At 33.1% G+C, this 24702-nt stretch overlaps 3 protein-coding genes across 3 annotated transcripts; all 3 read left to right on the plus strand.

Moving 5' to 3' along the window:
* The first annotated feature begins 2561 nt into the window (after positions 1–2561).
* On the plus strand, positions 2562–18906 carry LOC130662394 (nephrocystin-4-like). The gene is made up of 32 exons (XM_057461255.1): positions 2562–2803; positions 3166–3300; positions 3483–3549; positions 4132–4234; positions 4613–4671; positions 4867–5019; positions 5171–5238; positions 5311–5445; positions 6895–7024; positions 7315–7466; positions 7870–8061; positions 8639–8865; positions 9346–9447; positions 9653–9841; positions 10119–10184; positions 10987–11101; positions 11676–12256; positions 12542–12608; positions 12920–12978; positions 13222–13389; positions 13911–13969; positions 14687–14814; positions 14913–15002; positions 15613–15769; positions 16522–16607; positions 16691–16776; positions 16918–16977; positions 17059–17170; positions 17397–17505; positions 18031–18149; positions 18226–18321; positions 18646–18906. The coding sequence occupies exons 1-32, from the start codon at positions 2636–2638 to the stop codon at positions 18799–18801; spliced, it is 4194 nt and encodes a 1397-aa protein (XP_057317238.1). The 5' UTR covers positions 2562–2635; the 3' UTR covers positions 18802–18906.
* Positions 18907–22820: 3914 nt separating this feature from the next.
* Positions 22821–23930, plus strand: LOC130662871 (52 kDa repressor of the inhibitor of the protein kinase-like). Its single transcript, XM_057461812.1, has one exon. The coding sequence runs from the start codon at positions 22821–22823 to the stop codon at positions 23928–23930; it is 1110 nt and encodes a 369-aa protein (XP_057317795.1).
* An 83-nt stretch (positions 23931–24013) lies between these two features.
* Positions 24014–24445, plus strand: LOC130662872 (52 kDa repressor of the inhibitor of the protein kinase-like). Its single transcript, XM_057461813.1, has one exon. The coding sequence runs from the start codon at positions 24014–24016 to the stop codon at positions 24443–24445; it is 432 nt and encodes a 143-aa protein (XP_057317796.1).
* The last annotated feature ends 257 nt before the right edge of the window (positions 24446–24702 follow it).

Below are 24702 nucleotides of genomic sequence, written 5' to 3' on the forward strand. Positions count from 1 at the left end.
GGAAACAAAAAGATCGCCGTAGATCGTTTAAAAATCATGAAAACAGGATCGTAGGAAACGAAAAGATCGCCATAGATCGTTTATAAATCATGAAAACGGGATCATAGAAAACGAAAAGATCACCGTAGATCGTTTAAAAATCATGAAAACGGGATCATAGAAAACGAAAAGATCACCGTAGATCGTTTAAAAATCATAAAAACGGCATCGTAGAAAACAAAAAGATTGCCGTAGATTGTGTAGATAGATGCAATTTTGCTAGTCCTTTCAAAGTCAACCTTGTATATTTGACTTCTTTTATTTCTGGTTTTGTGTAAAGTTCGTATCATTTCTTTTCGTATTTTAAAAAAAGCCGTTTAATTCTTTTGTTTCTGGTTTCGTATTGAAATAATTATATGCAATTAAGCCGGTACTTTTGAAGTTTCAACATCATATAGCAATTCACTTCGTTCAAATTTCATATTATTTCATTTTGTATGATAAAAAAACTTCGTTTAAGTTCGTATCATATTTAAAAAGTTCGTATAAACTTCGTTTACATTTTTTATTTTAAACGAAGCACTTTGTATGACATTCGTTTAATAAAACGAAGTACTTTCGTATAATTATACGAAAAAAACATACGAACATTTTGAGATGATCCGTAAATTAAAAACAAAATAAAAAAAGGATAAAAGCTGCTGGTTTTTTAAGCAAAGTGAAATAAATTAAAATAGAAAAAGCAAATTAAATTAAAAGTAGAAGTAAAATAAAAGTTCATAAAAAACAAAAATTAAATAAATTTATAAATAAATAAATCAATTACAGGCGTTGCCATGAGTCGCGAGCAATTGCTCGCGCCCGCGTAGTGCTCGCGTAAATGCTCGTTACCCGAGCATTCTATTGTTCGCGTAAAAATTAACATTTTGAGATAAGTGTAAACATTTTTCTCAAGAATTGATTGGTCTTTTAAGCGAAACTGAAAAGATATTTGGTGTGATTATTTTTCACCCATCGTACAACAGTTCATTCGCCATTTTATAAAACACGTGCGATACGGGCATTAAGGTTAATCTTTGTTGCGCATTTATTTTGCAGTATAAAAGTGGGGGACGTTTTTAATCGTGAACCCCAAACACGATGAGCGAGCGTCTACTGGTATAGCGAATCTCTCAATCTTAACTTCCTTTTCTACATGTCCAAAATGGTATTTAATGTTTATTTTTCAGGTCATAACAAGCAAATAGGAAAAAATATGCTTCGTTTTCAAATTAAAAAAAAATCTTTATCCGCGTGGTTTAAATAAAACTAATAAATAAAATCTCTTCTTAAGGTACACGTCAGGTACATAAAATTTATACAGAAAAAGAAATTATACCGCATGTGGGTTTCGTTTTTAAAATTGTTTGAATAACAGTTGCGGCATAAAGAAAAAAATCCATTAAATTTGGACCTGCTATGGTTTCCAATTGTTTCATCAAATGAAGAGATTATCTACAATTAAATCCATGATAAATTGTCTGTTCCGCCTGTAAGTGCAGTTTTGCAGACTTGCGTCATCCGTGCTCCGTCGGCGTTCACCTCCGCATTAGTTAAGAACCACATGGCTGGATTTCTTATGTAAGACCTAGTACCAACGACGAAGGGGCCGGGCAAAAGAGATTTTTGTCTACGTAGTTTTTTAACTAAGTCAGGAGTCGGTGAATTAGCTAGCATGGTCAGGTTGGCTATGAATAGGCTTGCTTGTGGATTTAAAGGACCAGGACTATTCAATAATTCTGAGATCTGAAAGTGTTCGACCAAGACAGAAATCTATCGGACGTTTTAACCGACGAAAGTTCAAAACGAGCTACGGACATGTCCGACCAAACTGGAAATGTGGCGGACGTTTTAATCACACCCACAAAACGATTTAGGTGTGTGCCAAGACGCACGCCTCTCCTGAAAAAGAGACTAAATGTAAAGTTTTTTTAGCGAAAAATATGGCGAGCAAAATTGCGCGCGTAGACACTCTGACGCGAGCAATTAATTGCTTGGGAGGTTATTTGCTCATGGCAAGGCCTGAATTAAAAATGCAATTAAACAGAGTTTTTTTCGTGTGGCAGTTCTCGGCCATCATGCTACAGCTAAAAAAAGATAATAAGCACGTAAGCTTATTCACAAATTTGTTTATAAACCTGGTTAAAAAAATTAGCCTTAGAAAGCTGGAATATCAGCAACACAGCTGAAAAAAATAAAGTCAAAAGATAGTAACCCATGTAATAGTTTTTGGTTAAATATATAATATAATACGAAGTAGTAGATGTGTTTATTTTTCTTTCAAGTCGCTTAAATATCCTTTGAAGTCGCCCAAAAATATTTGTTAACTGTCTAGATGTTATGGCACAACGTCAATGCATTTAGACTGACATCAATTCATTAAATAAGAATAGTGAAGCTATTGCATTGGGCTTTTAAGTTTAAGGCTCAATTCTTAACAGCATTTTAAGCTCTACACAATAACAAGAAGGAATTGAGGAATTTCTGATAAAAAAATTTTGTTCATTGGCAGGCCCTTGCCTCCTTTCCATTGTTCTTCTGCCAAGTGGATTTTTTCACTGGGCTTTATGGACTAGTTATTTATAATGTTTAGTAATATAACGAAGAATGAAATTGTATGTTGGTGATGTCTGATGATGAGATTGAAGAGTCTTGGACAGAATTTTTCGAAAACAATCATGTGATACCACCCCACCATTCAAGAGGTTCTCAAAATAACAAGGGAGCTCAAATCTTTCCATTTTGTCTTAATCTAAAGAGTTTAGAGCTGTCATTTGCAAGTAAAGTAAGTTTCGATTTTTTATTTTTTTATTTTTGGTATCTCATGTGACAGACTTGTACCAAACTATCACTTGTGCAATATTATTATGGTCTCATTTTTACAATTGCTTTTATGGATTAAAACATGCACAATACAATTTGTTGCTGTAATTTCCAAGTCCCTTTTAGGAGCTAAAGTAAACTATAACTGTAAGGTTTTTTTTCAAACTTATTTGGGCTGTTTACACTAGGAGTAATCTCTAGCTAAAACTGCGAAAAAAAAGCAAATGAAAAAATTGACATTATTCCTTACAACATCAATCTAATACATATTAAATGCAATTAAATTTATAAATCCTAAATTAACACAGTCTTCCGTATTTCTAGACTGAAAGTGATTTTCAACTGCAGTTAACTTTTTATGATGCAGCTAATCATTGTTTCTTTGGAAGTACATGGATTGGTGCCATTGTTAAATCACAGATTAACTCGAATGGAGTTCACATTTTATCACTGAATGAAGTATGGGATTTTTTAATAATTCAGCCTATTGCATGTTCTTTCTTCATGATATTTCGTCATACTGAATCCAAAATGTGTAATGCGCTCATTATACATTTGCAAGGAAGCATTACATGCAAGTGGCTTTTGCTAAAGAATTGCATTTTCTTACGAACATTTACACCATTATGAATTTCATTTAGCCGCTATATTTCCACACATCTGTGAATGATTACACTACATTTGCTGTTGTGGAGTTAGTAAATACAAGTGAGTATATTTTTTTAAGGAAAAGCTGTACTGCATATATATATGCAACTTTTGGATACATATGCAGCTCTGAAGTTGCAGCTCTTGCATGCATACGCAACGTTTGGATATACATAAGCCCTTTAATTTCAGTAATGGCACTCGGCAAAGCCTTTGCTGAAGGCATTTTGTTTGACTATAGGTTTGACCATAGGTACATTTGCCAGTGTAAATCACTCAAACGCTGATGTTAATGTTGTTTGATGATCTAACTTAGGAGGGTTTGATAATTTGACTGATAAAAAATTTACTAATAAAAAACGCCACACCGTTTAACTTTGAGAAGCAATGTATAAATAATAGGAATGTTGTATATGTAGGTCTCTAAAATTAGGTATTTTAATGCATATGCGTACAAAAGAGAGGAATTAAAGAGTTGTGGTTAAAAACATTTATTTCAGATGACAATGATTTGTTATTTTCCTTCCATGATTTTTTCATATTCATTTTACATCCTTATGTATTTTTATGTTATGAACTGTGCAATAATTGCATGTGTGCATGAAAATTCTTGAGTTATATAATTCATTTCATATTTTTTAGCTGGTAATGTATTTGAAAGTGTTGGTTGGGCATGGATTCGTGTATTTTCACAGTACGAATCTTTAACTGACACTGGCGAAACTGCTCTCCCACAGAACAAGAGGTTTGTTAGTTTTTGAAGAGTAATTGTTATTTATATATTCAAAAGTTGTAAATTGTGTAAATGTGGTGATACCAAACTCCATTTGTTGAATTCAACAATTATATGTCATACAAAAATTGTATCTTTTTGGCATGCTCAGTCTTGTTAAATATGGTTTTTAAAAATTTGAACTGATTCAACTGCTTAAAATAATTTGAAAGGTCTGGCACACGTGACGTTATTAGTTTTTCTTTTTTGGAATTTTTGGCAAAAAACCATCTTTACTCGTTTTTTTGGAAATAAAGATGAAAATTTCTTCTTGCGTATTTCTTGGCAGGTTTCTCTTTAATTAAATCAAATTTGATTAATGAAATCATGCTTTAATATTACTATTTTTAGGGTGGAATTTTACCATGGATCCCCAATGGCGTTGTTGCATATTCCTGAACCTGTTGAAGGTTGTTAAATCAGTTTTATTTCCAACTGATTATGTTTTTGAATAAACCCCCTCCTTTTTCCCAATTTTTTTCAAAAATGTGGAGGCTTTAATTGTATTAATTAATTGATGTTGTGTGTGGATTTTTTTTAACAATAAAGGGTTGGTTGTTTCATTGGTATTACTAAAAACCAAAAGAGTTGTTTATTATATTTAGAATATTTACATTTGAAGAAGCTAAACAATTGTACTTTGCATTATACTTTGCAAACTCATGAAATTTTGGAGAAGATTAGGCATTTACTTCCAGAGAATGTGTTTCTTAGTGGCGATGATTTTGTGCCAGGAGTTGCTGAGGAAGGAGAACAAGGTACATGTATATTTTCGATAGTCTGAAAGACTGATCTGAAATTTACTGATGAAAAAGGTGATCATTATTTTGTGCAGGATTTGTAGTTGGTCTGTAGTTTTAAAACATTGCAGTTGTTACTTGTTGCATTTTTCTGTTTTATTTTATACAGATGATGGATTAATAGATATTTTAAAATCACCTGTGCCAATGAAATGCTGGCCTTGTCACTTAAATAAGGTGAGGATTATTCAACTTTTACTTTCCAATAAAAATTTTTTATGTACAATCGAACTGTTGTTGTTTTTATAGCTATGCATTAATCTTCTTCCATCTGTTGATAAATTCGAAGAACAACTTTGTGAACTGTTGCAACAAGATAGACTCGTAAAAGATCTTGTAACAGCCGATGGTAGTGTTATAACGATTTGTGAACGAAAACTAAAGGTGGGATAAATTGTTTAGTATAATTTAAGTTGTAGTTATGGCACAGTGCAGAGTAATGCATACTATTTTATTATTTTTTTATGTTTTGTTTACATAAATAGAAATATAAGAGAACTAAAAAATAAAAAAATATGATATTTTCAAGAAAAAGTGCAATAATTGTTTATCTACCAAGCAGAAAGTCATGGTGTTTTGTTCAACAGCAAATAAAATTATTGCAAGATAATATTATGTAATTTAGGCCGTCCTTAAAAATTATTTCATTTGTCGTTTTCCAACCGACTTTTGCAATTTCTAGCCATCCACAAAAAGTTTGGGTCAGGATTTTTCAACATTCTTTTATTTTCCCAGTATTTTGCTGATTTCTGACCCAAAAAACAGTTAAACAACTGACTCAAATTATTTCTACATAAAGAATAAGTATAGTTAAATAAAAAATATAGCAAACAAATCGCCAAGCCTAAGTGTACAAAAAATAGACCCAGTGTAATACAGTAAATTGAGGTTCATGAGAAGCCCAGAGTAGACAGCAAAAAAAATCTGCCGACCGACCCTGCAACAAAAGTAGGAGTTGAAAAACGGCAAACCAACAATTAATTAAGGACGGCCTTATGATAAATTTCCACATATAGAATAATCAAATTGAATTAAGTTTTCTTCTCCTATGCCTTATAAATATCTTTGAAATCACAGGTGAACTAAACACCTAAACATTCTCGACATGGAGAGCACTGGATCCCTTATGACCAAATGGAAACAAAAGAATTATTTAACCATATTTTCGTTTTGGAATCAGTTTCCAAAAAAGCTTTCTTTTTTCAGGAATACATTAATTTTAATCAATCAGGAAAAAAAGATAAGCTTTTTGTTTGCTATTTCAGTAAATCAAAGAAAAAAATATGTCATATTTTTGCCTTGTATAATTAAAAATAAGTAAAAATTGCACTTATTTCCTGAAGGAAATAAAAATATAACATATATTTTGTGTAGATTAGTTGAATGCAAAAAAAATTCAGCCATATGATAGCATATGGCAGTTATTCTGCCCTTTGAAATGAGTACTGCACTGACAAACCACTGCATTTCCTTTTCCAAAATAAAAATTTCCTAAATCTAAACCATTGCTTCACATTGAAGCAATGATTTAGATTACCTCATTTCAGGACATGTCACTGAAATAGCTTTTCCCTCTTTTAAAAACAAATTGTGAGCATATATATGAGCCTACATGGAAATTTCCTTCCTTCTCTTTTTTTTCTTATTTCTGGAAGACATGCTTCTAAACACTTATACCAAAAATATGCCATAATCAGGCTAAATTTTAACTTAAAACACCTTTGAATATAACTACAAATCATTATCTTGCTGAAAGGTCTTTACAGCTGATGATAAGTGTGAAACAACTAAATGCAAATCATTTAACCATTTTGATTGTTTGTTTTTCTGCAGGTTGGTGTGCACAATGGTTGGAAGTTTGTGAAATCACCTCATATTACTTATCTGGAGAAAGAGTACCCAAACACAATGTCAATAAAGTCCAAAAAGCAAAGTTTAAGGCCTGGTTCAACTAATTCAACAAGTAATGCTATGTTAAACTTCTCTTTTCAAAAGAGCACATTTTTTGTAAAATTAGTTAACTAAAACTTTTCCCTTATTTCATCAAAAAAGGATTTAATTACAAATCATTGTTCTTGATTTTTTAACAATTTTTTTAAACAAAAAAATTAATGATAATGTATTTTTCTGTTACAGGCTCAACTAATTCTATTTATGAAGCTGCTATGAAACTGATATCCAGTATTTTTAATACAATTTCAATTTAACTTGCTGTACATGGCAACCCTGAAGTACTTTTTTTTTCATTTATAGAAGAATGTTCAGGTTTAATTTTAACAAGTCGTTTGGAACTGAATGAGATGATAAAACACCCATTGTTTGCTATTGTTTTTCAACTGCAATATGTGGTTAACGTACCAGTCATACAACCTGAAATACCAACTGGAAGAAGGGCAAGAAGTAAAGTAAGTGTACTATTTGTGATTCTGTCTTTTTTCTTCCTGTATTTTTTATCATAAGCCATTACGTATAGAAAAGCTATAGAAATATAGTTATAAAATTGTTAGTGCTTAAGAATTATTGTGATGCATAATCAGCCACTTCAGAGCTTTTAAAATTTTTCACTGGCTATTTATTTAAATAAGGAGCTCTAATTGACAAGTTGACTTTCAGAGTTACTTGTATCTTACATTGTAAAGGTGGGCATTTCTTAAAAGGAGGGGACTTTTAGAGGTAGATGTGCATATTTTAGATGGCTAGCCTCACAAATATTACGATATATACCCTTTCTAATATTTTCAGGAGGGACTTATTTTGAACTATTTTCAGGCTTTGATGTATCACGTTTTTTATTTTTTATTTTTAAAGTTTGGTTCATCTTTTGGAAGTATGCCATTAGCAAAGAAAGTTGAGATTGCTCTTCGGTCTGTGATTTGGGTTCCATTTGAAAATGGAAAGATGAACAAAAGCAACATTGCGCTTGAATTAAATGGTGGTACTGATCCCAATCCTTTTGGTAATATGGTTTTTGCAGAAATGTACGATTTTCCTGAAGACTTGGTATGTGTTAATATCATTTTTTTATTGCTACTTTGGTGATAAAATTATTTATAGCCCAACAGAAAGAAATTACAAATAAAAATGACTTTAGGCTGACTTTGATCAGAGAAATAAGTTTATCCATGTGAAATGTGTATTTACCAATTCTTTTTCTTTGCTATCTGTGACACTTTTTGTATAAATCTATCACAGTGCCCAACGATTGCAAATAATTTTTTGTTTTGTACTGAATTATAAAAAAAATTGATAATTATATTTCCCAGACTTTCCCATCTCTTATATTAATACCTGTTTCCTAATCAAAATTGATGCCAAGTTGCTATTTTGTGCTAAAGATGATTGAAATAGAGATGTGAGGAATTCGTACAGTAGGTATATAAATTTCCCTGAACTTCTGCATGGGCTAACGATCATATTTATTTTAATTTCTGTTATCTGTCAGTAACTGCTTAGTGTGAGCCAAATAAAATGATAACCATTATATATTTCTAAGCGATGCGCTACACTGTATCATTTGCCCAACCATGAAAACAAGTTTTAATTAGTTTTTTTAAATTAGTTTTTTTTTTCATGTCAGCATTTTGACTCGCTTGGAAAGATTTCGTTTGACTTTGTTCAACCGAAGTTAAAAAAAGCACAAGATGTGTCACCGAATAGATATCTTGCACCATTGGAGCAACCTTTTTATCGTTCTTATTCTACCCCAACTACTGATGAAAGATCTATCTATACTGATACTGACATCAACCAGATATCGTCTATTGGTAACAAGCCTCCAATACCACCTGCATTCCAGCAGTCCCAGTAAGTTCAACTTGCTTTTACTTCATTAGAATTGTATCAATATAAGGCCTGAAACGCCCTAAAAATCCCATTTTACGAAACTTCGTGCAGTGGCAAAAATTGTCATACATGGTAATTTTTGATTGCCTAAATGTCGTGACTAAAATGTTAGAATTGAGACCTCTTTGCGCACTGTGCAGAAATATTTTTTAGTATTTTTTAATGCAGCAAAAATTTTAGCAATTAGTTGACTTTTCAAAGTATAACTAAGGTTATACAGATAGGCAACATAACAGAAATGAAATATTAACAACAAAGCTGTATTTGACTAATTGCGATCTATACAGTGGACAATCTGAATCCTTTTAAAAAACTGTAGAACAAAATTATCATAAAATTGTCATTAAGCTTCAGCACATTTTGATACTCAAATTTTTTTCTGACACCTTGTCCGTGTGACTAGTGTTCCTCTATTTCTGTGATGTCTGCAATTTTGTTTAGAATGATGACTCCGCGTTATGTGCAACAAGTCCAACATTTAACGGAACTACCACATACTCAACAATACACCCCTTTAATCGTATCAGCTATGGAAACACCAAAGTAAGACAGCTATTTTTTCTTACTGCTTGGTCTGAAATATAAACACCTAAAATTTCAATAGCTATAAGACTAAAGTGTATTTTTTCCATACGTCTTTCTTAACCTAGCAATTTGCCATAAAGCAAAAAGTAAGGTGGTGTTGCAGTTTTTAGATGTGTGCTTCTGTTTGTCTCTAAATGTTAATGTTCTTGATCATTAAATTTAGGCCAGTTGCATTAAGTCGAGTTGCACACTCTTTGTTACACACAGTGGAGTATCCGAAGATATCAGACACACAGGGAAATCACCCTTTCATTGTCGATCCCCAGGAGATTGTGAAATATGAAATTGCACGTGAGAATCGAGATCCTTTGCATGCAAATGAAATTATCTTGCAGTTCCTTGCAGCATCAAGGTATAATTTCTGATGAGTCTTCCTGGAAAATTTTACGAAGGTAGTCTTCTGAAATAACAATATATCCTGCTTAGGTTTTAGTCAATCCAATGCTCATACTTATCATTTCTGCTATTATTGAATTTATAAAATTTTATGACTGAATATTTTAATAACACATAAAAAGGTGGTATTTAAAACCTCATTATCTAAGATTGCATTCGGGAAATAATTTGAAATTGATAGAGTAGAATTTTTTTCCGTTTTTTATATTTAGTTTTATTTGTTCCCTTTTTAGGTGCGATCATAGAACTGCTTTTTTCACCTTTCAGTTTTATCGGTTTCCGCAGACTACTACAGAAAGGTAATATAGCTAAGTTTCTTACTGTTTTTTAGAAATTTAATTTGTTACATCTTGCTCAAGCTGCTGCTGTTATTATTATTATTGTTGTTGTTGTTGTTGTTGTTGTTGTTGTTGTTGTTGTTGTTGTTGTTGTTGTTGTTGTTGTTGTTGTTGTTGTTGTTGTTGTTGTTGTTGTTGTTGTTGTTGTTGTTGTTGTTGTTGTTGTTGTTGTTGTTGTTGTTGTTGTTGTTGTTGTTGTTGTTGTTGTTGTTGTTGTTGTTGTTGTTGTTGTTGTTGTTGTTGTTGTTGTTGTTGTTGTTGTTGTTGTTGTTGTTGTTGTTGTTGTTGTTGTTGTTGTTGTTGTTGTTGTTGTTGTTGTTGTTGTTGTTGTTGTTGTTGTTGTTGTTGTTGTTGTTGTTGTTGTTGTTGTTGTTGTTGTTGTTGTTGTTGTTGTTGTTGTTGTTGTTGTTGTTGTTGTTGTTGTTGTTGTTGTTGTTGTTGTTGTTGTTGTTGTTGTTGTTGTTGTTGTTGTTGTTGTTGTTGTTGTTGTTGTTGTTGTTGTTGTTGTTGTTGTTGTTGTTGTTGTTGTTGTTGTTGTTGTTGTTGTTGTTGTTGTTGTTGTTGTTGTTGTTGTTGTTGTTGTTGTTGTTGTTGTTGTTGTTGTTGTTGTTGTTGTTGTTGTTGTTGTTGTTGTTGTTGTTGTTGTTGTTGTTGTTGTTGTTGTTGTTGTTGTTGTTGTTGTTGTTGTCGTTATTTTGTTGTCGTTATTTTGTTGTATTGTTTTTTATCTCTATATTATTTTATTTTGCTTATCTTACCTTAGGTTACATTTAAAAAAACTTGATGGTGCAGATAGGGTTCATGGAGACATTCCTTTTATACTACAAAAAAGCACCAGGGATGGAAAAATATCAACACACTCTCCTCCAGGATTAATGGTAAGAAATATATACATCTTGTTATGTTAGTTTTCATTAGAATTTTCATTTGGTTATGTTTTTTGTAGCCGCGTGTTTTTGTGATCATAAACATTCAGGTTGATATGGTTGCATTCAGTTTAATATGGCGAAAGAGTAAAAAACAGATTAATGCTGTACTTGGAGTAAATGTTCAAGGTTATTAAAATTTATAAAAATGAAAGTAATGTTACACCGCTTTCTGGTAAATCACATCCACGTTTTTTATTCTTTATGAGCAGCATTTTATAAGCAGGTTAAGGCTCAAATCTTTCAAGAAAGAAAAAAAGCAACTCGCAAGCTACAGCTTGAGTCGATAAAAATAAAAAAGGGGCAAAAACAACAATAGTTTCTGAGACGTATATCGAGATCTTTCTGCGAAAAATGCAATTAAAACTAAAGTTTGACTTACATTTGTAAACACGTAAATAAAAAATAAAAATACACCTTGATTAAATACTAATAAGATTGATTTTATCCCTAATAATCACATCCTCAGCCAAAATTTGGGAGTTCTTATAAAAACATGTAAAATAAATCTCCCATTTTTATTTAGATAAAATACACTGTGGATCCTTCGTTTTTGCAACCTGGCGAAAAAACTTCATTTCTCAAATATCTATTACAGCAAAGACTTTATATAGACATGTGGGATGGAGACTCGCTTCTGCTCATTGGTTCAACGTCGATCGCTTTGAAGCACCTCCTTCGACAAGGTAAACCCGCTGTGCAAGTGTCAGAGGAGTTGGATGTGGTTTTTATGGAATATTCAGAAGATAATCCAACACTAGCTGGCGATGTGTTACAAACTGGTCTTACTCAGCCTCCTGGTGTAAAGATTTCTTTGGAAGCGAAACTGTTTCTGCGATTAGCCAACATAGGTTGTCTACCTGATACGAATTCTGAAAAACTGCAACAACTACCACCCTCTTTTAAATCAACTGTTGTTCCAAGTGCTCCATTGTTAACATCATCACGAAATCCCTCTTCTCAGCAGTTTAAAAAATCAGCAACGTCCACAGCTAAATTGGTTTCTGACTGCGATGCTGAGCTTGCTACTGTTTTGCTGACGAGAAAAGACGTGCCTGGTAAAACGAAGAAAATGAAAGAAAATGAAGCAAATTTAATACGCAAAAGGTGAGGTGTGGTGACTTATAACAGCTCCTGTAAGAGTTTGATTAAGTCAGGACAGGATATATGTCTCCCTGAAGCTCATTCAAGAGTTGGGAAACTCAGAATTAGTAGCTAAATTAAGAACTGAAAATTCTGCCCTTCTTGGGGAAAACTTACTCAGGCGAATGTTTGAATGTTTGTACAGTGGTTTACTGGTAATATATTTAAAGACATTAAATAACCCAGGTTTGTTACCTCAAATTTTTCTTTTGTAAAATCTGCTTTATTACTGCTAAGCTTTATATTTAGAAAAATAGAAAGAATGCAAGCAATTCGTCAGTTAAATGGTGGTGAAGAAATACCTTCGCCTTTCATAGTAAGTTTCAAACTTTTTTTGTATATCAACGTATAAAGAAAAGATTTTAAAATATTTTTACAAAACTTAGGCTTGATGTCCAGGATGTAGCAAAGAATTTTTTTTGTGAACGGCGTAACTAAAATCCTAAAAACATCTTTTTTTTACCTATTTTTTTTTTTTTGCCTTTTCTTGGGACTAGATGTTTAGTTCGTCTTTAGATTGATAACTGTGCGATAAAAACTTTCCTCACAAATGCACGATCACGAAAATAAAAGAAAGAAAAAAGCATTTAGAATTTCTTCATTGAAGGTGATTCTTTCTCTTTTCAGCTCCAGAAAGAAGAGAAAATTCAAAGAACTAGAGATCTCAGAACAATCCAACTATACAGGTGAGAATTAATTTATTATTTATTCAACCAGATCTGACCGGCCTAACACTCAATGAATGGCATTCTCATCGTTTGTAAAACCGACCTGAAACTCCAGTCCTCTGTTGAGAATCTTTCACTGTACGACCTAGCTTGGTGGTTAGACTTAATACCTTCTACTTGCTCCTTTCTTTTTATTGTGAACAGTACGTAAGCTTTTTATTTTAACTATTTTGACTATTTGCCGTTGTTTCTTATTGACAGAGAGAAGTACAAATCAAACAACATTTTATCGATCTTGGAAGAGAACGTCACTACCCATCATATGATCCACTCTTCGTTAGGACATGCAGAATTTTTTGAGTTCGCTTTGAAGAATCCTTATCCCAACGATCACGTGGTCATGATTACACTCGACGATAAAGAACTACAGTAAGTTCTTACTAAATTTAACATTATTTACGAAGGAACTATTAACCAATTTGTGTTTCTCGCCTTCTTACTCTTAACTAACTTCAGCCACGTGATATCCTATTTGTTCAGCACTTCGCATAGGAGATAATTGATATCTTCATTGCTGTGTTCGCATAGTGTAAATAGTTAGTAAGGGCCTGTAATGTGTACTACGAAATCACCACAATGCATTTGTAAAGCTCACCTCCCAAATAAATGCGCGGTTTGTCAGTTTTGAAATATCAAGTGAAAATCAACAGTTTAACTTTCACCAAATTTAACAGGTGTTTTAATATTCTAATTATTTTTATCTATTTAAAAACAAGCTTCAACTAAAAAGGGTGACACTTACGAATCAATAATTTAGTATTTAATAAGTTAATAAGAAACTTTGGTAGTAGAATTTTGAAACAATAAAGAAATACTTTGCAGTCCGAAGCTTGTTACTTGGAATGATACATTGATCGAGCCAAAATTACATATTTTTTTGTTATTTCTAGAGTTGTTGTGAATCCACAGGAATGGCGATATTTGAAACAACAAACGGAGACAAACACAGGTGTGTGAATATCATCTATATATGCCTCCTTTTAAAGCGTGATGTGTCTAAAATGTTGCTTAAGCTTGGTTTTTATCTGGCGTTAATTCGCGCTAAGCAGGTACATTAATTGAAGTAAAATTGACGCTGGTTTATTCATTTTGTTGATGAAATACATCCAACAACATCCACATTATATTATGGATTTTCATGAGGCGAATTAAAAGGAGAAGGAAAAACCAAAAAAGAAAACTGTCGAGATTTTTATAACGTGAATTTCTTATCAAACGAGGGGCAATATGGAGAATATAACCATCTCCTGGAGGAATACCTTTTTAATATAGCATTTTTTACCCACTGTTGTGAAAAAAATGTTTGCAAAAATAGTGTTTGCACACATATCCTTTTATACAAAAGTGTGTTCGCGCTAAATCGCGTTAAAATATCAAAAAAAATTGATATTTAGCCCGCGCGCTAATTGGAGTTACAATAGGTGCGCTAATTCATCATCGACGTTTCAATTGGGCGTTAAAAAATTAACTCCAATTAGCGCATCTACTTACCGCGAATTACGCCAGATGAAAACGAAGCTTAATGGAAACGTCCTTGCGCTAAAGACTCAATATGATTAACTCTGAGGTCAGAAGTTAGCGCGAAAAAATTAACGCGATTTAACGCCAGATGGAAACCAAACTTTAGAAATGTTTATATTTTTCTATGTATGCAAATTCTTTTCAGCAATCGAGGAGCAAATGTTCACGTCATCAACCGAAGCGGGTACTAAACTGTTCATACGAGCAAATGAAACTGTTCACGTACCATTCAAGTTTCAAAGTTTCACTTCGCAACACATCGCACCTGAAATGGTATTATTTTTTCTGTTTGAACATGTACTAAAACTTGCTTACTTCAAGCAGCTGTAAGCAAAGACTTATCTCTCAAGGGTTAACTTTTTTTTTTCTAGGGTCCGTCTCATCCTTTGTACACAAAGTCCAATGATTATTCACTACAGACTTTTGGGAAAGATACTACTTTGTCATCAAAAGATATAAAGGCAACCTATAAATCTTTTTACGTCTTTTAAGCACCGTCCTTACAATAAGCGTCCAATCAGATGTTTCACAATTAAAATGCTCTACTTTTATTCTTTTAAATCTATCTAAAGACTACACCGTCCTGTGTCGTTGTTCGTCATGTGTTCTCGTACGTCATATTTTGTCGTACGTCATGTGTCGTCGTACGGCATGTGTCGTCATACGTCTTGTGTTGTCGTACGTCATGTTGCCGTACGTCATGTCGTCGTACGTCATGTATCTTGTGTCGTTCTTTTCAAGTAGATGTACAATTCTTGTCTTTCCACATGATAGTTTCGCGTTAAAACATTGTCTTAAGTTTTCCTGTTAAAGGAGTGTTCTTGTCATATTCGTATTCTATTTTGTATGTTCAGGAAAACGAAGTAAAGAGTACCTAAGTACTTTTGAAAGGTTTAGGTTCGTCAACGTCCAGAATGATAATTGGAATAATTATCATAAAATAGGGAATATAAAATTTTACCTGCTTTTACTGAAGTACAAGGCAGAAGGAATATGAAAAAAACAGTTTGGTCTGTAAAAAATCTTTGACGGTTGGGCGCGATGGAAAGTAAACATGAGTTGTAATTTTAGGTTTTATTTCATGGTAATGAGAGCAAAACACTGGCAATTCTTATACTTCATGTCGAACTTCACCCTCACACGATCAACCAAACCTTTCGATTTTATCAACCTGAGCAAACCTTCTTAAAGAAAGCTATTCGCTTGCCACCGTGGCATACGCTACCAGGTAAATATTATGTCAGTTAAACAGCCTGATAGTTTTCTCGAAGGGTCGATGTTATTCTGATTTAGAAAGATGTATTATGAAGGAAAAAAATTCGCGAACAAACAAATGCCTTAAATTCGGAGAAAAAAACTTTAGCACGCGAATAATCGCGCGCGTGTTACTGAAGTAAGTTCACATCTAGGAGATGAAAGTTAAGCAATTGTCCTATTTAACGGAGGGAGGGGTTTTTGCGACAAAACCTCGACAAATACTTTTTAAGACAGAAAGTTTCGTGCAAAAAACTCCAAAAAATTCGCGAAATTATAGATGATTCTCTACTAAAGTTTTTTTCTACTATTTTTTACCTATTATCAAATAAGCAGTGCTTAGGCAGTGCTGCACCCTTATCTTTAATCTTTAATCCCTCGCGACATACAACGTGATTTATAGCATAAATTCCCTCCACCTCCCCCATTCCTCTCTTCCGAACTTCTGAATCACGATAAAAGTAACGACGGGGGTAAAACTCTGAAAATAATTCAAAATTTAAGCTTCTTGTTTCACATTTTTCTTTAACCGTTTAAGTTTTTTTTTCTCGAAGTTTGCAAAAAAAGCATGATGTCTCGCGAAAGTTAATGCGTTTTCTGCCTGCAAAACTTTCTTGAAGTAGGTCTTTCTATATTTTGCGACAGTAAAACACTGGGTTAAAGTGAAGGTTGGAGCAGATATAGATAAAGTAAAGAGAAAATATGCACATGCCTGTTTTTTATCAGGTTCGTCCATACTTACTGACGGCACTCCTCCTCGCGTGGTTGCAAAATGTAGTGACGATGGAGCGATCTGTGAAACGCACCAAGTTGTAAGTTATACTAAAAAGGATTTCGTTTCGTATCGTTTCAAACCCTTACCTGGGTTACCTATTAATTTCTTTTTTATTTTTAGCGCGTCGGCGAACCACACGAAGTGTTCATTAAGGTTCCATGTGGTATTTCACCTAGCGTTAATAGATTCTTTATTTTAGTCTTTATGTAAGTACAGTACCTTGCGTCGAAATATTAAAATTTTATAACCCTTTTTGAAATTATTCGAATTGTAACCGTTCAAGCTATTGAACGAATTTCCGATTGATAAATTGCTTCCGAAAATTTAGTCTTTGTCCGTTTGTTTAGAGATAAGTATTGTACCAAACCATGTCAAATATGGCAGTTCTACGTGCATTCTTTGCAAAGGTATGTTACATGAAAAGCTATTTCTTATGTTGTCATAACAACAACCTTAATAAGCAGAAGTGTATTATGGTTGTGTTTTAGAGTTGATATCAATGCCACGGAGGGACAGAGCAGCAAGCTCTCCATCCTTCTAAAAGGGACGCAATCATCTCGAATGGTGAAATGTTTTTCATCGAATCCTGATGAATTGAAGGTATGTGTGACCAAGGTGAAACTGTCCAATAAACATCACCTTTTGTGTTTGCTTCGGAAAGATTTTGTTGATTTGAGTTTTTAGGAAACGTTTTTAAAAAGACATTTTCTTAAGTTAAAATTTCAAAATCTGTAATAAAAACTCAATCTTTTAGGCTGTTAAAATTTTAAGATGTTTTTAATCCAACCGTTTGTCATTGCTGTGATATAAAATTTTTGTGATGTAGGTAGCGCCTCAAGATCATTTCATGTTAATGTCAAACGGCGTACAAGAACTATGTTTCACCCTACGACCACTAGCTTCTGGTAAACGAATGATGTTTGTGAATGTAGTTGGTAAGTTTATACCACTTTTAAATCTATCACAACGCGTCCTACTTTTTCAATATGGTAGAATACATAGAAATTCTACATGGGGATACAGCAAAAATTTATTCTTTACTTAATATTCTCAAATTTCTGTGAAAAATATGAAATTGTCCTTTTTTTAATTGTTTTATACTATTAATGTTGAAAATTTTTATTAAAAGTCCTCAAAACTCCTCAAGTCTGACGTAAAACAAGTTGCAATTACTGTTTTAGAAAGTGTGTTCATAACTGCTTTTGGCCACGAACTTTGAGATTTGCCCACGAACTTTGAGATTTGCCCATTTATCTATAGACGATTTCTTTGGTCCCCCAAAAGTTGACAGAAAACTTATCGTCAGAACTGGCTGTTTTGAGGATATTAAAATACAGAGATAAATGTTTTGTGCGCCACAATAAGATCGTGAAGATCGCTTATTCTGGTTGCTGATTTTTTATTTAACAGCAAGTTTAAGTTTTTAGTGCAACTAATTTTGTTCTTCTGTATTTAATTAGATCAAGAATTCCACCAACTGGTAAAATCTTGGCTTGTTATGACAACTTGCTCTCCTCCTGTGATAACGAAGTCATTTGAAGTCCATTTAAGAGTTGGTGGTGGAGCAGGCTCAAACAAAGTAACTTTTTTACCTTTCTTAGTACTATTTAATACTTCAAAATAAATTTTAAATCTGGCATTTACTTGTTCTTTAGAAAATATCGTTCTTGAACCCCTACCCGGTGAAAAAGAACTTTTATTTTAAAACAAATCGTGATGATTTGGTTCAGTTCAAAGAAGATGGTGTATTGGTATGTCGATTGTGTTTGCTTTAAAATACTACGAACCGCTTCGCGTGGTTCTAGCGATGTACTCAATTCTCTCTTTTCGTCTTCTTATTTTTGACGGTAATAAGTAAAAAGTGCTACTGCCGTGACTTATTATTAGTAGATGGCGAACTACAGTACGTTTAAATTGTAACAGCTCTGGTGAACTTTACTATCGCTCAAATTTACTTTCGTGTAAGTCACTAAAGTAAAGGTATTACAACAGTTCGTAGCAGTCATTTTAAGCATTCGCATAATGTTTCATTCACTGAAAAAATAAATAGTAATAACACTTATTTTCTTTTCCAGCTGGGAGGAGGAGAGACGCATAATATTGGTCTTTTTTTCTTGCCACAGCAGTCGGAGGGCTCCAACACAGTGCTTATTTTCATCAATGATCGCGATGGTAAAAATGAGGAGACGTTTTGTGTTAAAGTGACGTATATATCCGATGATAAACGTTAAGCCATGAGTTTTGTTTTTAAATGTATCGTTAAGTATTTATGCTAATTTATACTGTATATAACATCAAATTAGGAATTTTTATCAAAAGATTAGGATAATTTAATATATTATTGCGAAATTTTGATCAGGATCCAAGATGAGAACCTTTAGGAAAAGGACGACCGCCTTCATTGTTGATCTACAGATTGTAAAATCTCAATTAAGCAAATTTTGGTTGCGATCGTTGTAATGTATTCATTGCCGTGCATACGCGCATTTAAGAATGATGATTAAAAAAAAGATCATTAAATTCCTTTTGAGCACACTTCGTCATCTCCTGAGTTCTCGTTTGTCACTCTGTCATGTATTTTCAAAATATTGTAAAAATGATAGAGAAAGAAGTCAGGAATGTCAACAATTTCTTTGGTATGTCATGAGAATTTCAAAAAATTTAGTGCGATCAATCAGAACCGTTCTAAAAATTGTCAAGAGTTAAATTTCAGTTCTGTTCAAACACATAATAAGGAAATAAGTAAATTTTAGTCAAAAACTGTCAGGAGAATAAGAAGTTGCTATTGTTTGCACGCCATTTGATTATTTACAATATAAGATTATTTCATTAACAAAAAAATGCTAAGCAAAAGTTATCTGAAATACGGGAATGTTGGATTGATAAAGATTTCCATAGCACAATACCAGCTTAAGCGTAGTCACGTTTATTCAGAGGACATTTTTTCAATTTGTTTGCAGCGCAAGAAAAGCTCGTTTTTTTGCAACTTCGTAGAATTTCACTTAAAAGAGAAATAAGATTACCTGCGTCTTACCGCTATGCTGACAACATCAAAACCTCCACGTGGAAGGTGGCATATCGGAAAAGAAGATGATAAAATCTTTGATTCAGCAAAGTCCACACCTGCGCGGTATGAAACTCCGTAATGCAATTTTTTTATAAAGAAATAGGCGATTGAAAAGCATTCTAATTACTGTTCGGTTGTTTATTCGCCCATGTCAGCATTTTTAAAATGCAATAAAATTTCTCCATAAAAAAGAATGACGATTGTATTGTGCAGACTACAGAAACAATTTGGGAAGATTAGCGTAAAGAGAATTGCTTAACGTGCAGAACTTATTTTAAAATGTAACGTATTTTATACAATTTTATACATATTATTGCGTCTGGTGCAAGAGTTTTGTGAATGGATTACCAGCTTCTAAAAGTATGCATTAGCATTACCTTGGTTTTGCAAAATTGTAAAAAAATATACAACATGGATTTATGTTCGCATTGAATAATGATCGGGGTGTCTGACAACGGACAATTTTTTCGCATGTGGATTAACATTCCCGAGCACAAAGTGTTTTTTCTTCAAAATACTGAACACAACGTCCAGGTCCTTGACCGGGTGCATCAAAGTCTTAAATTTCGTAACTTCCCTTCTTTATACCAGCTAACGTAAGGCATAGACGCGATAAATCAACTCACTGCATATATTAAATTTGAAATCTATTACATGGTTTGTGTATAAGAACATCAAAATTGTAACCAGCTGGTCATTATTCTTATTTCTTTGTTATTTAAACAATAGACCAATTGTGTTTAACCAAAAATTCCAGCCTGGTACTCTTATAAAGCATGTACTTAAAAATAAAAAGCATGCAGGTGTACACTATTTTCACTTTTTTTGAAGCTTTTCTACACAACCGTTTTCCTCGTTTTGCTTTTTTTAGCAACCCTTACACTCGTCCACACAACCACTGTCGCCCCTTTGTTTATTTTGGTGATAATGCATCACGCTTTTATAAGAATCAGTTTTTTTTGCTGGTATTTCAGGTCAAAAAATTAGCCTATTGCTTAGAAAAAGAAATATAAATAAAAAACAATAGAGAAATAAAATGATGACCAGGCCCAGTTTGAATTTTGATATTCGTATAAATGAAGCGTGTGTACCGTTTAACCATCACGTTTTTAAAATTGTTTCCTCACAAAATTATTTTTTAAAAAATATCGCTGATCGCCCCATTTAGCTGTTTTAAATATGCGCAAACTTAGTGACTAACTCTAGACGTCTTAAGTTTTTATTGTGTCCACCACACCACTTCCCAAATGTAAATTAAACAACAGAATTGGGAGTGTCACTATTTGATGGTTCTTTGAGGTGCAAATATGGCTACATAATTTTCAAATGGTCATATCATTCTAGGTGCCCCTGAGGCAGAAATTTATTATACATTCTATACTATTTTCTCTCTCTTTTTTTTACACATACTCTGGTTTACATAGGAGTTTGGTAAGTGTTCTAGTTGTAAGTTGGTGAGTTGGCGAGGCGTGAGGTCGGTGAGCTTGTGAGAAAAAAATTTCAAATGCCGACATCCGAAAAAATATGCATATATGCTCTCCACCGTAGAGTTTTAAATTCTAAGAAGTAATTATATCATCATCACTTATATTTTCAGACGTGATCAACGAAAGGTGTTCAGTAACAATTATGTCAAAGCGACGAGTTACAAAACCGGGAAGCTAGGAAGTTGCAAAGTTAGGGAGTTACACATTTCTACGGTAAACCGAGTTACATGCCGGCGAAAACTCGAGGTCACTATTTTACCGTATCTGCTATTCGCGAATACTCGGGGGCCTGCGCACTGTACAAAACCGCGTGGGATCAATAATTTACGAAATATTGTTATAGATAAAAAAACATTATTTCTTTTCTGTAATTATCACAATCAATACTGATATTTTATAGTGGCATATTGCCTCGTTTATATGCTCCAAACTGTCTACAAAAAGCTTCGATTTTAAATTTATCAAGAAAGACATATTTGTCTTAGACATCTACGTACTGATTCCAGCACTCTTTTGCTGTTTTTCTTATCACCTTTTTTTAGCCCTTTTTTTTTAAATAATTCGATTTATAAAATAAGGTATATTTGTTAAGCAACTTTGACAGTCTGAAAAACCCAGTTTCTTTATACCACACTTTTCTGCGTTTTTATGGCATACAGACATTGATAAGTTTCTCCCGTGCGATCGTTCCGTTCCGATATACGAAGACAGTCCCCCATCATATTGCTACTTACCCGCCTGGCCCTTAATTTAATGCCAGGTATATTTTTTATCCTCGGTAGTTGGCTAGGCTTTTTGTCACCAAGTAAGTATTATGATGGTATCGTAATAAAACTTTTGTGTATGCGAGTACGTTCTTGCCAGGTATGCTTAGCACTCTTGAGTGAAATTCAAAGTCTACACGCACATATCAATCATACGTATTTCGAAACACTTTTCATAGTAGCTTTCATAGTTTTCATCGTTGGTTTTCTTTTTAATTCATATTTCGCAAAACTCTTCAACCGCTGGTAATTTTTAGGAGCTGTTTTCTTCTGTAACTAATGCATCTCATTTTTGACAGCAACCGTATGACCACTTTGTAACATTTAACAAGAGTTAAAATCTCAGGGTGTGGTCCTACCATCTTCTGATATGAGTTTAAATGTTAAACATTGCATATCATACACAACGGATTGGAAATCATTTAAATAAATTGTCTTAAAACCTTTGAAGTCCTAAATTTTTTTTGAAAACAGAAAAATTACGTCACTATAGTGTTAACATATTTATTTGTAACCTCTTTCAGGCTAATGAAAACGCAATAAAAGTATATATCGCAAAAAAGCTAACTAAAACTAAATCAATAAAATATGTCACGTGACCAGGAGGCCAATTCAAAGTAGCGGATATAGAAATGGTAAAAATCAAACTTTAATTTCAAATCAGTTTTCAATGGCCAAGAAAAAACTTGGACTTGCTTTTGCATCCACAGGAAAGTACATTTTATAAGCTTTTTAGAAAAGGTAAACATGACAACCTCTGCACTGAAACAAGAAATAATCGATAAAGTTACTCTTGTTTTCAGTGTCGAGAGTGTGCCCATGTATCAAACGTGAAAGTTGTAAAGAAAGAAGGAAGATATGCCAACTATTTTAATCATATGCGAACTCTGTCCGCAGATGGATATACATATGTATTTTAATTTAAAATACATATGTATATCCATCTGCGGAGTAGAGTACAAGGTGGAGATACAGCTCTTGCTGACCATCTTAAAACCCAGAATGAATTAATCAACAGTTGTGGATCTGTAATTTTGGATGAAATAATCCAAGAATTAAAATCAAACACTTTCTTTTCTAATCTGGCAGATGAAGCTGCTGATTTATCTAATAAAGAGCAAATGTCCTTAGTTTTACGTTTTGTTGACAGTAATTTGAATATACGTGAGGAGTTTGTTCAATATATTCATTGTGATGAGGGGCTGGCAGGTAAAGACTTGAAGTCTGTTCTCTTAAAGTCACTTCATAACCTGACTTTAAATATTAAGGACTGTCGGGGTCAAGCATATGATGGTGCAAGTGCTGTTGCTGGGTATAAGAATGGACTTTCTGCCCATATTCTTAATTTAAATAAAAAGGCTATATATGTTCATTGCAACAGTCATCGTTTAAATTTAGCAGTTGGAAAATCTTGTACAATCAGCTTAGTTGCCCATGTGATGGCTAAAATAAAACACATTTCCTATTTCTTTAACTATTCTCAAAAAAGACAGCAATCCCTTATGATTAACATAGATAAATATAGTCCGACTTCTAAAAAAACTAAATTAAAGGATGTTTGCCGTACTCGGTGGGTTGAACGAATTACTGGTTTAGATCTCTTTCAAGAGTTATATGTGCCTATTTATATTACTTTGGAAGAGATGAAATTAAACTTAAATCGACAGTTCAATTATGACACATCAAAACAAGCTGTTGGTTTTTTTCACCAAATAGCTAATTTTGAATTTCTTGTCACTCTGGTGATCACAAGGAACGTATTTGACATAACACTTCCAGTTACTCAATTGCTACAAAATAGAACAATTGATGTTATGGACAGCATAGAGCTTATTCAAACATTAAAAAATGTTCTCCTTCAAACCAGAAATAATGTAGAACATTTTCATGATAGGTGGTATGAGGAGGCTCTTTCTCTTTGTGAAAAAGTAGGAATTGTGGAGGAGAAGAAGAGGACTGTTGGAAGGAAAACCACAAGAGATAATCATCCTTCTTTTTCAACTTTTGATTACTATAAAAAATCAGTTACTAACCTCTTTTAGACCATTTAAATAGTGAAATGAAGAATCGTTTTCAACCGTTTTCTCTAAATGCTTATAATGGCCTATGCATTGTTCCAGCAAAAATGGTTTCTTTGATTTCTGGAGGTAAAACAAACTGGAAGGAGAAATTCAAGTCTTTTGTCTCTTTCTATGAAGATGACCTTCCAAATATACTTGGGCTTAATGCTGAATTAGAAATTTGGGAGAAGTATTGGATTGATTTTAAAGGAAATAGACCCCAAACTATTGCTCAAACGTTGAAGTCTATTAATCTAAATGTCTTTGTTAATTTGCATATGGCCCTAAGAATTTTAGCCACTATTCCTGTCACCACATGTGAATGTGAACGCTCTTTCTCTGCTATGAGAAAACTTAAAAATTATACTTGCACTACTATGGTATCTGAACGCCTCAACGGGCTAGCGCTTATGTATATTCACAAAGAAATAGTGCCAGATGTTGATAAAGTTTTAAATAAATTTGCTAAAGATAAAAGAAGACTTGAATTAATATAAATTTTTCCACTATACAATCTAGAACAAATTAATGAATAAATAAATAAATAATTAAATCTTACCCACTCCTAATTGAAAAAAATAGTAACCATTTATATAAAATAAATTCCCTTTTCTCTTGTTTACGTTGTGTCGTTATCTTTCTACAGGTTCAGCTTGCTCTGGCTGATAGTACCTGTTCTAGGAGCCCCCTGTCAGGGGCTTTAATAACTTTCTATTTTTATATCAATTCCTTTTCTTTAACCCCCCCCCCCTTT

Source organism: Hydractinia symbiolongicarpus, chromosome 10, assembly GCF_029227915.1.
Source record: "Hydractinia symbiolongicarpus strain clone_291-10 chromosome 10, HSymV2.1, whole genome shotgun sequence".
In the NCBI taxonomy this organism is placed as follows: Eukaryota; Metazoa; Cnidaria; class Hydrozoa; order Anthoathecata; family Hydractiniidae; genus Hydractinia; species Hydractinia symbiolongicarpus.

Excerpts from the sequence above, each read along its gene's own strand:
- LOC130662394 (XM_057461255.1), top strand. The coding sequence starts at position 2,636 with ATGTTGGTGATGTCTGATGATGAGATTGAAGAGTCTTGGACAGAATTT. Across the intron at positions 5,239-5,310 it reads GGCCTTGTCACTTAAATAAG|CTATGCATTAATCTTCTTCC; the intron begins GTGAGGATTATT and ends TTGTTTTTATAG. Across the intron at positions 7,025-7,314 it reads TGGTTCAACTAATTCAACAA|AAGAATGTTCAGGTTTAATT; the intron begins GTAATGCTATGT and ends TTTCATTTATAG.
- LOC130662871 (XM_057461812.1), top strand. The coding sequence starts at position 22,821 with ATGTATATCCATCTGCGGAGTAGAGTACAAGGTGGAGATACAGCTCTT.
- LOC130662872 (XM_057461813.1), top strand. The coding sequence starts at position 24,014 with ATGGTTTCTTTGATTTCTGGAGGTAAAACAAACTGGAAGGAGAAATTC.